The 16,484-nt window shown below is 45.8% G+C and overlaps 1 protein-coding gene across 1 annotated transcript; it reads left to right on the top strand.

Annotated features, from left to right (window-relative positions):
• The first annotated feature begins 14 nt into the window (after positions 1-14).
• On the top strand, positions 15-15,298 carry MRPL44 (mitochondrial ribosomal protein L44). Its single transcript, XM_077291165.1, has 4 exons — positions 15-163; positions 2,424-2,892; positions 2,977-3,155; positions 14,904-15,298. The coding sequence occupies exons 1-4, from the start codon at positions 15-17 to the stop codon at positions 15,073-15,075; spliced, it is 969 nt and encodes a 322-aa protein (XP_077147280.1). The 3' UTR covers positions 15,076-15,298.
• Positions 15,299-16,484: the final 1,186 nt, after the last annotated feature.

Here is a 16,484-nt window from a genome sequence, read left to right as displayed (position 1 = left end):
AACCTGCCTGCATCATGTCCTTGTTACTGCTGGGCCTCCGCTCTGTGGCCGCGACCGGGCTCCGGTGTCCGCCGGTGCGGGGGAAAAAGCGCTGGCTGTGGCCGTATCTCAAATATCTGAAGAAGAAGGCGGAGCTGGAGGGTCCTCCACCGCCGGTGCCAAGGTGAGCAACCCCCGCACTGCATCCCTGCAACCCCCGCACTGCAGCTGCATCCCTGCACGTGTCCTGTGATCTGCTGTCAGTCACTGACGTGTCCCTGTCCTGTGATCCGCTGTCAGTCACTGACGTGTCCCTGTCCTGTGATCTGCTGTCAGTCACTGACGTGTCCCTGTCCTGTGATCCGCTGTCAGTCACTGAGCTGTACCTGTCCTGTGATCTGCTGTCAGTCACTGACGTGTCCCTGTCCTGTGATCTGCTGTCAGTCACTGAGCTGTCCCTGTCCTGTGATCCGCTGTTAGTCACTGAGCTGTCCCTGTCCTGTGATCTGCTGTCAGTCACTGACGTGTCCCTGTCCTGTGATCCGCTGTCAGTCACTGAGCTGTACCTGTCCTGTGATCTGCTGCCAGTCGCTGAGCTGTACCTGTCCTGTGATCCTCTGTCAGTCACTGACGTGTCCCTGTCCTGTGATCCGCTGTCAGTCGCTGAGCTGTGCCTGTCCTGTGATCTGCTGTCAGTCACTGAGCTGTACCTGCCATGTGATCCGCTGTCAGTCACTGAGCTGTACCTGTCCTGTGATCCGCTGTCAGTCACTGAGCTGTACCTGTCCTGTGATCTGCTGTCAGTCACTGACGTGTCCCTGTCCTGTGATCCGCTGTCAGTCACTGAGCTGTACCTGTCCTGTGATCTGCTGCCAGTCGCTGAGCTACCTGTCCTGTGATCTGCTGTCAGTCGCTGAGCTGTGCCTGTCCTGTGATCCGCTGTCAGTCACTGAGCTGTACCTGTCCTGTGATCTGCTGCCAGTCGCTGAGCTACCTGTCCTGTGATCTGCTGCCAGTCGCTGAGCTGTACCTGTCCTGTGATCCTCTGTCAGTCGCTGAGCTGTGCCTGTCCTGTGATCTGCTGTCAGTCACTGAGCTGTACCTGTCCTGTGATCTGCTGTCAGTCACTGAGCTGTACCTGTCCTGTGATCTGCTGTCACTGAGCTGTACCTGCCATGTGATCCGCTGTCAGTCACTGAGCTGTACCTGTCCTGTGATCTGCTGCCAGTCGCTGAGCTGTACCTGTCCTGTGATCCTCTGTCAGTCGCTGAGCTGTGCCTGTCCTGTGATCCGCTGTCAGTCACTGAGCTGTACCTGCCATGTGATCTGCTGTCAGTCGCTGAGCTGTACCTGTCCTGTGATCTGCTGTCAGTCGCTGAGCTGTATCTGTCCTGTGATCTGCTGTCAGTCACTGAGCTGTACCTGTCCTGTGATCGCCTGTCAGTTTGTTGAGTAATTCTTGCATGTGTTGCTGCTGTTGAACAGCCACGAGACATGCAGCCGCGGGGACTTGATCATATTATCCGAGCACGCTGAAGACACTGGGTTAGCACACAAGCATGCTCAGATAACACCTCATCCGAGCGTGTTCGCTCATCACTAACAGACATGCATCATCAGAAGATACCCTATTGTTTAAGTTTTCTATTTATATTAAAGGGGCTTTCAATAATTGTAAGTTATTCTCTATCCATGGGATAGGAAACAACTTGCTGATGGCTGGGGACCCCTGACACACCAGAGAACATGGCTTTAGAAGCCCAAGAACTGCATCTTTAGTAGAGATAAGTTGTGCATGCCCGACCTCAGCTGGGACTGTCGGAAATAACTGAGTGATTTATTCAGCTTTCTCCAGTAGTCCAATCGAAAATGCTTGCAATTTTCCCACTGGCCTAGGCCTAATATCAGATTCCTGCTTCCTGTTAACGGAAATTAGCAACAATAAGCAGGCACAGACCCTATTTATTTTAAAAAGTATTACATGAGCATGCTCTGATTTGAGCAAAGGTCAATGAGACGGCAGGGGAAGAGGGCGCTTTGACATCACCAATTAAGACACGGTCAGTATTTGGTCAGTATTTTACATCAGTATTTGTAAGCCAAAACCAGGAGTGGAACAATCAGAGGAAAAGTATAATAGAAACATATGCACTACTTCTGTATTTATCACCCACTCCTGGTTTTGGCTTATCTGTTATTGTAATCCTGTTTGTGATCATGATTTTTTTTTTTAATGTACATATTGAGATGGATAATGGGGGAAAAAAACATTTTTTTAACGAAAAATCCACTTCACCTATATTGTATTTAAATGAGGTTTTTCCTGTTATTTTCTGATGGCACATTGCCTTTAAGCTGTACTTTTACAGGAGACCATGACTGGCCAGAGATGAATGTCTCCACCACAATGATGTTCTCTGACATTATTTCTTCTCCCTCCGCAGGTCGCAGCAGCCAAACTTTGATTACCACGCGGAGATTGTAGCGTTCTCCAAGCGTCTGCATGAGAACTTCTCCATTCAGCTCCTAAAGACGGCATTTGTGAGTCCTTCCTACCTGGTGCAGGAGGAGGGCCGGCGGAGGGAGCTGGGTTTGGACCGTGAAACTGCCGCTTTAAATCTACAAGACAACCAGACGCTGGCAGCAGTGGGTTCAGACTTCACTGTGTCCTATCTCACCAGTGCTTTACAGCAGGCCTTTCCCAGCCTGCCCAGAGCTGGCCTGGAGGCCTTAGTGGACTATCTCACCAGCCAGGAGGTTATGTGTCATGTGGCCCAAAATCTTTGTGTAGAAGACCTGGCGTTGAGCTCGGAGTGCCCCTTGTCCTCTGAGACCTTACAGAAAACCTTCTCAGCAGTGATCGGAGCTCTGCTGGAAAGTTCTGGCCCTGACACCACAGGCCGCTTTCTCCAGGTAAATCTATGGTCCTTGCGATATTCAGTCCAGTCCGGATTTCTGAATTCATTATAACAAAGTCTTTTTTCTTCCATCTTCTAGGATTTCTTAATTACTCAGATGATCGGGAAGGATTTATTTGATATGTGGCCTGTAATGGACCCAATGTCGTTACTTGTTGAGCAATTATCCCAAAGAAATATTCCTCTCCCTGAGCCCAGGATCACAAGACAGTCTGGTGCCACCACTGTGCTACCTGTGTACTTTGTGGGACTTTACTGGTAAGCACAATGGGCCGATTCATCAGAGCTTTTGCTCCAGAATTGGGCGGCAAAAAGATTTAATAAGTCACAAAATTTGCAGTGATATTCTGTGACTTTTAGCCATTTTTGCACAGCTGTGTCGAAGTAGGCATAGCTAGACCAGGATGGGGCATGGTAAGCCCCGCTCGTCTGATTCATGACTATGACTCTATGCCTCAAATCCTACTCCAGACACTGACTGGAGTAAGATTAATGGCGAGGCGCACGCCTCTTGTCAGACATGCCTGATTCATGAATAGGAATCTGCCTCTTAATGAATCAGGAGTGTTTGACTCCAGAACGCCCCTCTTCAACCCCAGCATTGTTCTCCTCGGTCTTGATGAGGTACGGTTAGTTTCTCTCTTCTGCTTAAAATCATTTTACTACTTCATAAAGCGAAGCTAAATCTTAAAGCTTTGCCATCACTTTATAATTGTGGCAAAGCTTTAAGATTTAAGATCCCAGAGGTTGGACCCCCACTAATCAGGATACAATACTTGTGGAACTCTTTCTAGTTTTTCCCTTCCCCATGACAGCACCGCACATGAAAGATGGTATCCGCCCCCAGGAACCGGAAACCTGTAGCAGAGATAAAAGAAGGGGGCGGTACCCCTCTCCTCAGTTTTGGTTTCCTGTTCCTGCATGCGGATGCCTGTGGCAGAATACCTCCAGAGGGATCCCCCTCTGATGATTCCGGTCCGGAGGCCGAGGTCCACGGGGGGTGGTAGCTGGGCGCGGTGGTGCGCGTTTAATCCCGGCCAAGGGGAGCTGTCTGTTGCCGCACTTGTCCCCTCTCTGGACTCCCCGGTGGCCGCTCCTGTCAGGAGGCTGGGCCAGGTGCAGGCATGCCCATCACGATGCTGGCGCTGACTGAATGGGTGACGACTTCCGATCGCACCGGAAGTGACGTCACACGCCGGAGTGAGAGGGTGTGCTGGACTCTTCCGGGTGGGAGTCGTTCCAGGAGCGCGCACACCGCTCCACTCAGATAAAAGAAAGCAGTGCACAGTTCCCCAGCGGTAAACAGCCTCAAGCATGGCAGACCCCGCTGCAGATGGACGCTCACCAGAGGAGAAAGGAAAACCCACAGCCTGCCGTCGTATCCAAGGGGTTCGTTGGGTGAGTTTCTTTGTAAGGCAAAATACACCAGTAGTGACGGCCTTATATCATGTTTATATTGTAGGTTAAAAAAAGCCACCTCAAAACAGAAGAATAGAGCATGTGCGTTATGCAGGGAAACCCTCTTTAAAACATATGAAAAACGGATCTGTCGGCCATGTATTGATAGGACAGTAGCCGAAGAGTCACCGTCCCTGCTCCAAAGAATTAAAACCATCATTAGAGATGAGGTGAAGATATCAGTAAAAGAGCAGTTAAAGGAACAAGCGGCAATCAGCGCTGAAAAACCCTCCCCTCCCCATACCTCTAAAAAAAAAAAAAAAAAAAAAAAAAAGTTCAGACATAGATTCAGAGGAAGAACTGGGAGAATTAACCCCCTCGGAAGTATCGGAACTAGACTCATCGGATGAGGAGTGTGGCCACCCTTATTTTTTGTCCGAAAATATTGGGGAATTACTAAAATTGGTTAGGTCTACTATGGGGGTCGAAACGCCCAAGGAACAACGCACGGTACAAGACTCCATGTTTAGCATATTAGAAGGGAAAAAACGTAAGGTTTTTCCCTTCCATGAAAACCTAAATTTAATAAAAAGGAAATGGAAAAAACCAAAAGATGTCGGTGTCTCAGACACTTAAACGTAAATACCCGTTTGATGATGAAATCTTTGACAAATGGGAAAAAGCCCCAAAACTAGACGCGGCCATTGCCAGAACTTCTAGAGGAATAGCCCTACCATTTGAGGATATGGGTGCCTGAAAAAAAAACCCTTGACAAGAAGGCTGATGCTTTCTTAAAATCCGCTTGGGAGGCGTCAGCGTGGTCATTCAAGCCTGGGGTTGCTGCCACTTGCACAGCTCGTGCTATGGTCAAGTGGCTGGAGGAATTAACTGAACAAATTAAAAACAAATGCCCGAGAGAAAGGCTATTAGAGGCAATACCCTCATTACAGAAAGCGGCAGGATTCCTAGCAGACGCGTCAGTAGACTCCGTTCGATGTGCCGCTCGTGTATGCGCCCTATCAAATTCTGGGCGTAGAGCACTATGGCTAAAAAATTGGACTGCAGATTTCCAGTCAAAAGTAAAACTCTGTGCAGTCCCTTGTGAAGGTCAGTACCTTTTTGGGAAGGCACTAGATGAACTATTGGAAAAAGCGTCGGATAAAAAGAAACTGTTTCCACTTCCTCCCTTCTTTAAACGCCGGTGGGGTGATACTCGCTCGTCCTTTCGAGGATCAGGGAATAGAGGTGGCTGAGGATGCTCAGATGATAGATCCATGCGAGGAAAACCCTGGAGAAAAGATAAGGGATTCCTCTTCAATAATCCTTCCCTTAGACCACACTCCAAACCTCGATGACGCCAGGAATCCATTGGGAGGAAGACTCCGATTTTTTCTCCATCAATGGTTAGCATTGCCTGCCTCACAGTGGATAACCAATTTATTATCCGAGGGCCTGCGGCCAAGTTTCACCAGCCCCCCCACCGCGGAGGATGATATTCACTCAAGTGGCCAACAAAAATCAGGCCATACTAGAAAAAGAAATCTGAATCCTCCTACAAAAACAGGTTTTGAAAAAGGTGCCACATCAACAAATAGGAGAAGGGTTCTACAGTACCCTTTTTCTTACACCAAAACCAGATGGCTCAATGAGGACAATATTCAACCTAAAAGCATTAAACCGATATATTCGGGTGGAGAGGTTCAAAATAGAAACTCTGAAGTCAGCAATAAAGCTACTCAATCCAGGGTGTTACATGGGGGTAATAGATCTAACCGATGCTTATTACCATGTACCAATCTACGAAGAACACCAACAGTACCTAAGGTTGGTAGTGGAAATTGCTCAAGTTCCCACTCACCTACAATATCAGTGCCTTCCCTTCGGGGTCTCAGTAGCCCCCCAGATATTTACAAGAATAATCTCCGAAATGGCATCTTGCATAAGGAAGGAAAATATACTTCTGGTACCCTATTTAGATGACTTTCTTGTAGCAGACAACAAACAAAAATGCGGAAAGGCGGACACAAGAGTGTTAGAAATACTGACCAGTTTGGGCTGGATAATAAACTTCAAAAAAACAAGACTAAGCCCAACCCAGATACAGGGATTCCTGGGGATCAGACTGGACTCGGTCGAGCAAAAATGCGTTCTCCCAGACAAAAAGATTCACACCATTCTTCAGAAAATATGCCAGGTCGAGTCCACCCATCTCTATAAGATTGGCAATGTCACTCTTAGGCGTCCTAACAGCAACAATGCCAGCAGTCCAGTGGGCGCAAGCCCATACAAGAGATTTACAATATCAGATCCTGTCTGAACAGTCAGTGGTTCCATACAATTTGAATCGAAAGATTCTCCTATCACCGCAGGTACGGGAATCATTGAAGTGGTGGCTGAACACCGAAAACCTAAAAAACCCTGTACCATTAGGTTGGGGGGCACACCTGTTAGACCTTGTTCTATAGGGTCCGTGGGAACCCTCAATGAGAACAGCATCCTCCAACCTAAAAGAGTTAACAGCTGTAAGGCGAGCACTTCTTCATGCACAGAAAGAAGTCCAAGGGAAACACGTAACAATACTGTCCGACAACAGGCCCACCATAGCTTACATAAATCGACAATGAGGAACAAGATCAACACCCCTGATGGCGGAAGCCAAAGAACTGTTCGAGTGGGCAGAAAGCAACCTTTTTTCCCTATCAGAAACGCACTTGAGAGGAAGGGAAAATCTCGTGGCGGACTTCTTAAGTCGTCATGCATTACGCCACGGAGAGTGGTCTCTGAACCAGGAGGAATTTGGAAAAATCTGTGCCATCTGGGGCACTCCAGAAGTAGATCTGTTTGCCACAAGAAAAAAACGGAAGGTAAACAGATTCTACTCCCTCAATCCAAAAGAACACCCGGAAGGAGTAGATGCACTACTGTGCCAATGGAGGTTTCATCTGGGATATGCATTTCCTCCAATTCCATTGATTCCGATAGTCCTAAAGAAGATTCGAGAGGACAAGGATCGGATAATCCTTGTAGCGCCCTTTTGGCCAAAAAGGGCATGGTTCACATGGCTCAGACGCATGTCTATCTCGGATCCATGGATCCTCCCGAACATCCCGAATCTCCTACACCAGGGCCCAGTTCTACATCCTCAAGTGCACAGGCTCCATCTCACCGCCTGGATCTTGAGAGGGGACTGTTACTAGCAAGAGGTTTCACAAACCCTTTAGTGGACACTCTTCTCGCCAGCAGAAAGAAAATAACATCAGACAAGTACCAAAAGATATGGGAAAAATTCCTGGAATTTTTTGGGACAGTTGTCCAATACGAGTCAGGAAGTCCCGGTAAAATAAATAAAATAATTACTGGAATTCCTTCAAAGAGGTCTGGTAAGAGGGTTATCTACTAACACCCTAAAAGTACAAGTCTCTGCCCTGAGTGCATTGTTAGACCCAAGGGTGATCTGCAAGTTTTTGGTCAATCGGTTCATCCGAGCCTCATTTGCAGCCAGACCCTCAAAATCGTTACCTAAGGTGGCTCTCTGGCATCTAAATTTAGTTTTAAAATCCTTAACTTCTCCTCCTTTCGAGCCTCTTACTTCTATATCGGAGAAGGCTTTAACTTTAAAAACAGTGCTCCTGGTTGCCCTGACGTCAGCTCGGTGTATCTGTGAGCTGCAAGCCATTTCTGTAAATCCCCCATGTAGGACCTTTCTGGAGGACAGAGTAATCATAAGAACCGACCCGGCCTTCCTCCCGAAGGTCAATTCAAAATTCCACAGGAACCAGGAAATAATTTTGCCCTCATTTTGTGCAAATCCAAAATACCAGGGAGAACAAGCCTTCCATTGCCTTGATGTTAGACGTTGCCTACTCCAATATATAGAAATTTCAAAATCATGGCGACAGTCGTCAGCCCTTTTTGTTTCCTTCCAGGGGACAAACGGGGGAAAAAGCGTCAAAATCGACTATCGCACGGTGGCTTCGTATGGCTATTTCTCTCTTGCTCCTCCTCAGATCATACTCCCCCACTGGGTGTAAGGGCTCACTCTACAAAGGCCATAGCCACATCCTGGGCTGAAAGGTGAATGCGTCTGTAGAACAGATTTGCAGAGCAGCAGTATGGTCTTCACCCTCCACTTTTTTCCGCCACTACAGGCTAGACCTAGGGCCCTCAAATCTAGCTTTCGGTAGTGAGGTGTTATCTGCTGTTGTCCCACCCAGAAGTCTCTTCAATTTCTTCCTCTCATGTGCGGTGCTGTCATGGGGAAGGGAAAAAATGGTAATTACTTACCTGTAATTTGATTTTCCAGAGCCATGACAGCACCGCATTAGTTGCCGCCCTATTTTGTTGATGGTTGTGTGATGTACAAAAAAAATCTTTATTAAACATAATGACCTTGTTAAACAAACATACAGGTGAACTAGTTTGGCGGTTACCTTGCATACTCTGAAACAAACTGAGGAGAGAGGTGCTGCCCCCTTCTTTTATCTCTGCTACAGATTTCCTTTTCCTGGGGGTGGATACATCTCTCGTGTGCGGTGCTGTCATGGCTCTGGAAAATCAAATTACCGGTAAGTAATTATCATTTTTTTCCCCACATGGCATGGAGACCAGGAAGCCCCATGCAGAGGAATATGGGGAGCTCCTGATCATGATGTGATGGAATCTCTTATCGATATGCCACTACTTTTTTAGATGGAAAAATCATTTTGATTTTAGATAAAATATACAAGCCTTATTGTTTGGAAAACTGTGCCCAATTTGGACATTTGTGTAAAAAAAAAAAAAAAAACAGTTTTGTTGTTATTGAGAAGGGTATTTTATATTAGAGTTCAGATTACATCATGGTGAAGGTGAGAGACTTAGTGAAGACCTCCCATGGGGAAACACGTGTGATCTTCTCAAATTAATTTTGTGTTCCTTCTTCCTGAGATCCTAAAATGCTTGTGTACAATTTAAGAGGAAATACAATCAAAATTGGTTTTGAAGGATATTATAGTGTTTACTAGACGGTGGCCCGATTCTAACGCATCGGGTTTTCTAGAATCTGCATGTCCACGTAGTATATTGCCCAGTGACGTAGTATATTGCCCAGTGACGTAGTATATTGCCCAGTGACGTAGTACATTGCCCAGTGACGTAGTACATTGCCCAGTGACGTAGTACATTGCCCAGTGACGTAGTACATTGCCCAGTGACGTAGTACATTGCCCAGTGACGTAGTACATTGCCCAGTGACGTAGTACATTGCCCAGTGACGTAGTACATTGCCCAGTGACGTAGTACATTGCCCAGTGACGTAGTACATTGCCCAGTGACGTAGTACATTGCCCAGTGACGTAGTACATTGCCCAGTGACGTAGTATATTGCCCAGTGACGTAGTATATTGCCCAGCCGCGTAGTATATTGCCCAGTTGCGTAGTATATTGCCCAGTTGCGTAGTATATTGCCCAGTTGCGTAGTATATTGCCCAGTTACGTAGAATACAGCACAGAGCCACGTAGTATATTGCCCAGTTACATAGTATATTGCCCAGTGACGTAGTATATTGTCCAGTGACTTAGTATATTGCCCAGTGACGTAGTATATTGCCCAGTTACGTAGTATATTGCCCAGCGACGTAGTATACAGCACAGAGCCACGTAGTATACAGCACAGAGCCACGTAGTATACAGCACAGAGCCACGTAGTATATTGCCCAGCCATGTAGTATATTGCCCAGCCACGTATGTCACTGGTTAAAAAATAAACATATACTCACCTTCCGAGGGGCCTCTTGTAGTTCTGTCGCCTGTGTTCAGTTCAGGCGGCAGCTTCCGGTCCGATGGTGTGATGACGTCGCGGTCACATGACCGTGACGGCACGGCAGGTCCTTCTCACGCAGGGCCTGCGATGATGTCGTGGTCACATGACTGACGTCACGGCAGGTCCTTCTCGCGCAGGGCCTGTGATGACGTCGCGGTCACATGACCGTGACGTCATGGCAGGTCCTTGTCGCACACCAGCCTTAGCACCGGAACCTGACGTTTGCATGGACCGGTCACCGGAGCGTCGGAAAGGTGGCGGATGGTGAGTATATAATGATTTTTTTTATTTTTTTTTTATTGTTTTTAACATTAGATGTTTTTACTATTGAGGCTGCATAGGCAGCCTCAATAGTAAAAACTTGGTCACACAGGGTTAATAGCGGCGGTAACGGAGTGAGTTACCCACGACATAACGCGGTCCGTTACCGCTGGCATTAACCCTGTGTGAGCGGTGACACTGGGGAGTATGGAGCGGGCGCTGGGCAGTGACTGCAGGGGATTAGGGAGGGACTAATCGGACTGTGCCCGTCGTTGATTGGTCGCGGCAGCCATGACAGGCAGCTGGCGAGACCAATCGGCGAATGAATATCCGTGACGGAAGTTGCCGACAGAAAGACGGAAGTACCCCTTAGACAATTATATATATATACAGTGGGGCAAAAAAGTATTTAGTCAGTCAGCAATAGTGCAAGTTCCACCACTTAAAAAGATGAGAGGCGTCTGTAATTTACATCATAGGTAGACCTCAACTATGGGAGACAAACTGAGAAAAAAAAATCCAGAAAATCACATTGTCTGTTTTTTTATCATTTTATTTGCATATTATGGTGGCAAATAAGTATTTGGTCAGAAACAAACAATCAAGATTTCTGGCTCTCACAGACCTGTAACTTCTTCTTTAAGAGTCTCCTCTTTCCCTCCACTCATTACCTGTAGTAATGGCACCTGTTTAAACTTGTTATCAGTATAAAAAGACACCTGTGCACACCCTCAAACAGTCTGACTCCAAACTCCACTATGGTGAAGACCAAAGAGCTGTCAAAGGACACCAGAAACAAAATTGTAGCCCTGCACCAGGCTGGGAAGACTGAATCTGCAATAGCCAACCAGCTTGGAGTGAAGAAATCAACAGTGGGAGCAATAATTAGAAAATGGAAGACATTCAAGACCACTGATAATCTCCCTCGATCTGGGGCTCCACGCAAAATCCCACCCCGTGGGGTCAGAATGATCACAAGAACGGTGAGCAAAAATCCCAGAACCACGCGGGGGGACCTAGTGAATGAACTGCAGAGAGCTGGGACCAATGTAACAAGGCCTACTATAAGTAACACACTACGCCACCATGGACTCAGATCCTGCAGTGCCAGACGTGTACCACTGCTTAAGCCAGTACATGTCCGGGCCCGTCTGAAGTTTGCTAGAGAGCATTTGGATGATCCAGAGGAGTTTTGGGAGAATGTCCTATGGTCTGATGAAACCAAACTGGAACTGTTTGGTAGAAACACAACTTGTCGTGTTTGGAGGAAAAAGAATACGGAGTTGCATCCATCCAACACCATACCTACTGTAAAGCATGGTGGTGGAAACGTCATGCTTTGGGGCTGTTTCTCTGCAAAGGGGCCAGGACGACTGATCCGGGTACATGAAAGAATGAATGGGGCCATGTATCGTGAGATTTTGAGTGCAAACCTCCTTCCATCAGCAAGGGCATTGAAGATGAAACGTGGCTGGGTCTTTCAGCATGACAATGATCCAAAGCACACCGCCAGGGCAACGAAGGAGTGGCTTCGTAAGAAGCATTTCAAGGTCCTGGAGTGGCCTAGCCAGTCTCCAGATCTCAACCCTATAGAAAACCTTTGGAGGGAGTTGAAAGTCCGTGTTGCCAAGCGAAAAGCCAAAAACATCACTGCTCTAGAGGAGATCTGCATGGAGGAATGGGCCAACATACCAACAACAGTGTGTGGCAACCTTGTGAAGACTTACAGAAAACGTTTGACCTCTGTCATTGCCAACAAAGGATATATTACAAAGTATTGAGATGAAATTTTGTTTCTGACCAAATACTTATTTGCCACCATAATATGCAAATAAAATGATAAAGAAAAACAGACAATGTGATTTTCTGGATTTTTTTTTTCTCAGTTTGTCTCCCATAGTTGAGGTCTACCTATGATGTAAATTACAGACGCCTCTCATCTTTTTAAGTGGTGGAACTTGCAATATTGCTGACTGACTAAATACTTTTTTGCCCCACTGTAGATTATCCCCTAAAAGGCACTGAAAAAAACTAACTGTTGGATTAGTCCTCATTAGCAGTTTTGTGTCTATAGCTTATATCAAAACATACAGTGGGGAAAATAAGTATTTGATACACTTGAGATTTTGCAAGTTTTTCAACCTACAAAGAATAGAGAGGTCTGTAGTTTTTTATTGTAGGTACACTTCAACTGTGAGAGACAGAATCTAAAATTAAAAACAGAAAATCACATTGTATGATTTTCACATAATTAAATTGCATTTTATTGCATGAAATAAGTATTTGATCACCTACCAACCAGCAAGAATTCTAGCTCTCACAGACCCATTACTTTTTCTGTAAGAAGTCCTCCTCCTCTGCACTATTTACCTGTATTAATTGCAGCTGTTTGATTTCATTACCTGTATTAGGCTGTGTGCACACGTTGCGTTTTTTTCGCGTTTTTTCGCTATAAAAACGCATACATTATGCATCCCCTTATTTAGAATGCATTCCGCAATTTTTGTGCACATGATGCGTTTTTTTCTGCGAAAAAAACGCATTGCAGTAAAAAACGCAGCATGTTCATTAATTTTGCGGATTTTTCGCGCTATTTAATGCATTGGGAAGCTCCGGAAGAAAACGCACAAAAAAACGCGTCAAAAGCGCCCAAAAAATGCTTGCGGATTTCTTGCAGAAAATGTCTGGTTTTGCTCAGGAAATTTCTGCAAGAAATCCTGAACGTGTGTACATAGCCTAAAAGACACCTGTCCACACAATCAATAACACTCCAATCTCTCCACCATGACCAAGACCAAAGAACTGTCTAAGGACACCAGGGACAAAACTGTAGACCTGCACAAGGCTGGGATGGGCTACAGGACAATAGGCAAGCAGCTTGGTGAGAAGGCAACAACTGTTAGCGCAGTTATTAGAAAATGGAAAAAACACAAGACTGTCAATCTTTCTTGATCTGAGGCTCCATGCAAGATCTCACCCCATGGGATAAGAATGATTCTGAGAAAGGTCAGGAATCGGCTCAGAGCTACATGAAAGACCTGGTCAATGACCTGAAGAGAATTGGAAACAGTCGCAGACATTACCGTTAGTAACACAGTACGCAGTCATGGATTAACCTCCTGCAGGGCACACAAGGTCCCCCTGCTCATTACTACATGTCCAAGCCTGTTTGAAGTTCTCTAATCACCATCTGGATGATCCAGAGGAGGCATGGGAGAAGGTCATGTGGTCAGATCAGACCAAAATAGAACTTTCTGGTATCAACTCCTCTCGCCGTGTCTGGAGGAAGAAGGATGAGTACAACCCCAAGGACACCGTCCCAGCCGTGAAGCATGGTTGGAGAAACATCATACTTTAGGGGTGCTTTTCTGCAAAGGGGACAGGATGACTGCACTGTATTTAAGGGAGGATGGATGGGGTCATGTATCGTGAGATTTTGGCCAACAGCCAACTTCCCTTCGTAAGAGCATTGAAGATGGGTCGTGGTTGGGTCTTCCAGCATGACAATGACATTAAACACACAGCCACGGCAACTAAGGAGTGGGTTTGAAAGAAGCATTTCAAGGTGCTGGAGTGGCCTAGGTAGTTTCCAGACCTGAACCCAATAGAAAATCTTTGGAGGGAGCTGAATCTCAATGTTGCCCAGCGACAGCCCCAAAACCTGAAAGATCTGGAGAAGATCTGTATGGAGGAGTGGGCCAAAATCCCTGCTGCAGTGTGTGCAAACTTGGTCAAGAACAACAGGATACGTCTGACCTCTGTAATTGCAAACAAAATTTCTGAACCAAATATTAAGTTCTGTTTTAGATTGTTTCAAATACTTAATTGATTTGCATTTTATTGCATGAAATATGTAAAAATCATACAATGTGATTTTCTGGTTTTTATTTTTAGATTCTGTCTCTCACAGTTGAAGTGTACTTTGTATGTGGGAAAACTTGCAAAATTGGCAGTATATTGAATACTCATTTTCCCCACTGTACCTCTCTTCATGGTTCCAAGCTACAAAAACTCCATAATATGATCCTGCCGTCATACTATTCTGCCTGTCCCTGGGTTGTTGCTAAAATACATTTAGTAGGTCTTTTTTTTTTATTTATCCCCGTTTACATTATTTTCGCAAACTTTGAAAAATGTTTTTCAGACACAAAATGTGGTTTCAAATATTAGTAATTGTGATGAGCGAGTATACTCGTTGCTCGGGTGGTCGCCGAGTATTTGTAAGTGCTCGGAGATTTAGTTTTCATCGCCGCAGCTGAATGATTTCCAGCTACTAGCCTGCTTGATTACATGTGGGGATTCCCTAGCAACCAGGCAACCCCCACATGTACTCAGGCTGGCTAGTAGCTGTAAATCATTCAGCTGCTGTGATGAAAACTAAATCTCCGAGCACTTACAAATACTCGGAGATCACCCGAGCGTGCTCTGGAAAACCCGAGCAACAAGTATACTCTCTCATCACTAATTAGTAATCACAGAAAAACAGAGCGTGTCCTAATACATCTCATATGTAAGACACTAAAACTGTATTTTGTGGTTTCCAACAGTGATAAGAAGCTGATTGCCGAAGGTCCGGGTGAGACGGTCATTGCTGCAGAGGAGGAGGTGGCCCGCGTGGCCCTGAGAAAGATGTTTGGATTTGCAGAAAACCGGCGTCCTTGGGATTATTCCTCACACAGACAGGACATCCGTGATAAGAAGGCCGTACATGCATCATGACTCTTCAGTGTATACACGCACTATGTGAACGGACTTTACACATGATTGTTATATTGGAGATAGAAGGAGCAGATGTTTTCCACAAATATATGTTGTCCTCCCCCCCCCAAATATGCAGACAGTGGGACACCATGGTGGCTACACTGACATCTCCTGCAGGATGTTTGCTGAGATTTTGTATTCATAATGTCAGAAAAAAATGAATAAACCATTAATTATATCTGCATCTTGTTTGACTATAATATGCATTGAACATTCATTTTAATTCTATGATCAGACTTAATCTGTTTTATTAAGGTTTTGTTATGTGTAATCCTTTCTGTCTTCTCTAGTGTCATCTATCCCTCCTATCTTTGCATTGTCTGCAAATTTGATCAGTTTACCTTCAGTTCCCTTATCTAGATCATTTATAAAAATGTTGAACAACAAGACAGAGCCTTGTGGTACCCCTCTTGAAACACTCTTCCAATTTGATGTGCAACCATTTATTACCACTTTTTGAGTATGATCACGAAGCCAGTTATGAATCCACCTAACCATAGTCAGTACCATAATTTTTTTTTCAATGTGGACAGTATAAGGTGCTTCATCAAATTCTTTGCTGAAGTCAAGATATACTATATCTACCACCTTTCTTTGATCCACCCAGTCAGTGATATCATCCTAGAAGGAAATTAGATTTGTCTGACATGACTTGTTTGCTACAAACCCATGCTGGCTCTGATTAATTACTGTATTCTTATCCAAGTACTTGCATACATGTTGTTTAATAATTTGTTCATAGATCTTTCCTGGTATACAAGTAAGGCTCACTGACCTGTAGATAAAAAGTACCTCTCCCTGGCATTGGATGGTTTCCTCTCCCTGACTGGGAACTTTCAGGTCGGCGTACCTGAAGATGGAAGATCGGGATGAAGATGGTACAAGCCCGGCCAGTCCGGTTCAGGCAGTGGGGAGGCCACAGTGCGGCTGGTACGGTGTCCTGAAGCCACCTCCGCTGGGACCAATGGGTCTTGCAGGATGAGCAGGGGGGACACGGCGAAGCGCCCCCTGATGATGCGGCCGGGGAGGTCATGTGACGAGGAGGAACTTCCTGGGGTGAAACCAGGAGTAGGTTTGAGGACGCCGGGTGGGTATTTTAAAAGGGGAAGAGCGTGATGAGACGCTCAACTGCAACCAGCGTCCCGGCAAAATGTAGGGCAGTGCCATAGGCAGCAGAAGCAGTAGCCTAAAAGACATGATTATGCAAGCAAAAGAAGCAGACGTTCCAGCAGCCGTTAGCCGCGGCTGTCTCTGATTGGTGAGGGATCTTTGTGAAAGTTCATCTTGTAAATGGGGTCCCCTTTTTTCTCCTTCATTATTGAGGGAAGAAAAAGGGAGGAGAAAACCAAACACAGAAGTTGCCCCAT

The sequence above is a fragment of the Ranitomeya variabilis genome, chromosome 2, assembly GCF_051348905.1.
Source record: "Ranitomeya variabilis isolate aRanVar5 chromosome 2, aRanVar5.hap1, whole genome shotgun sequence".
NCBI classification, from domain to species: Eukaryota; Metazoa; Chordata; class Amphibia; order Anura; family Dendrobatidae; genus Ranitomeya; species Ranitomeya variabilis.
The sequence above is the reverse complement of the archived record's forward strand: the minus strand, read 5'-3'. Positions and strand labels throughout refer to the sequence as shown.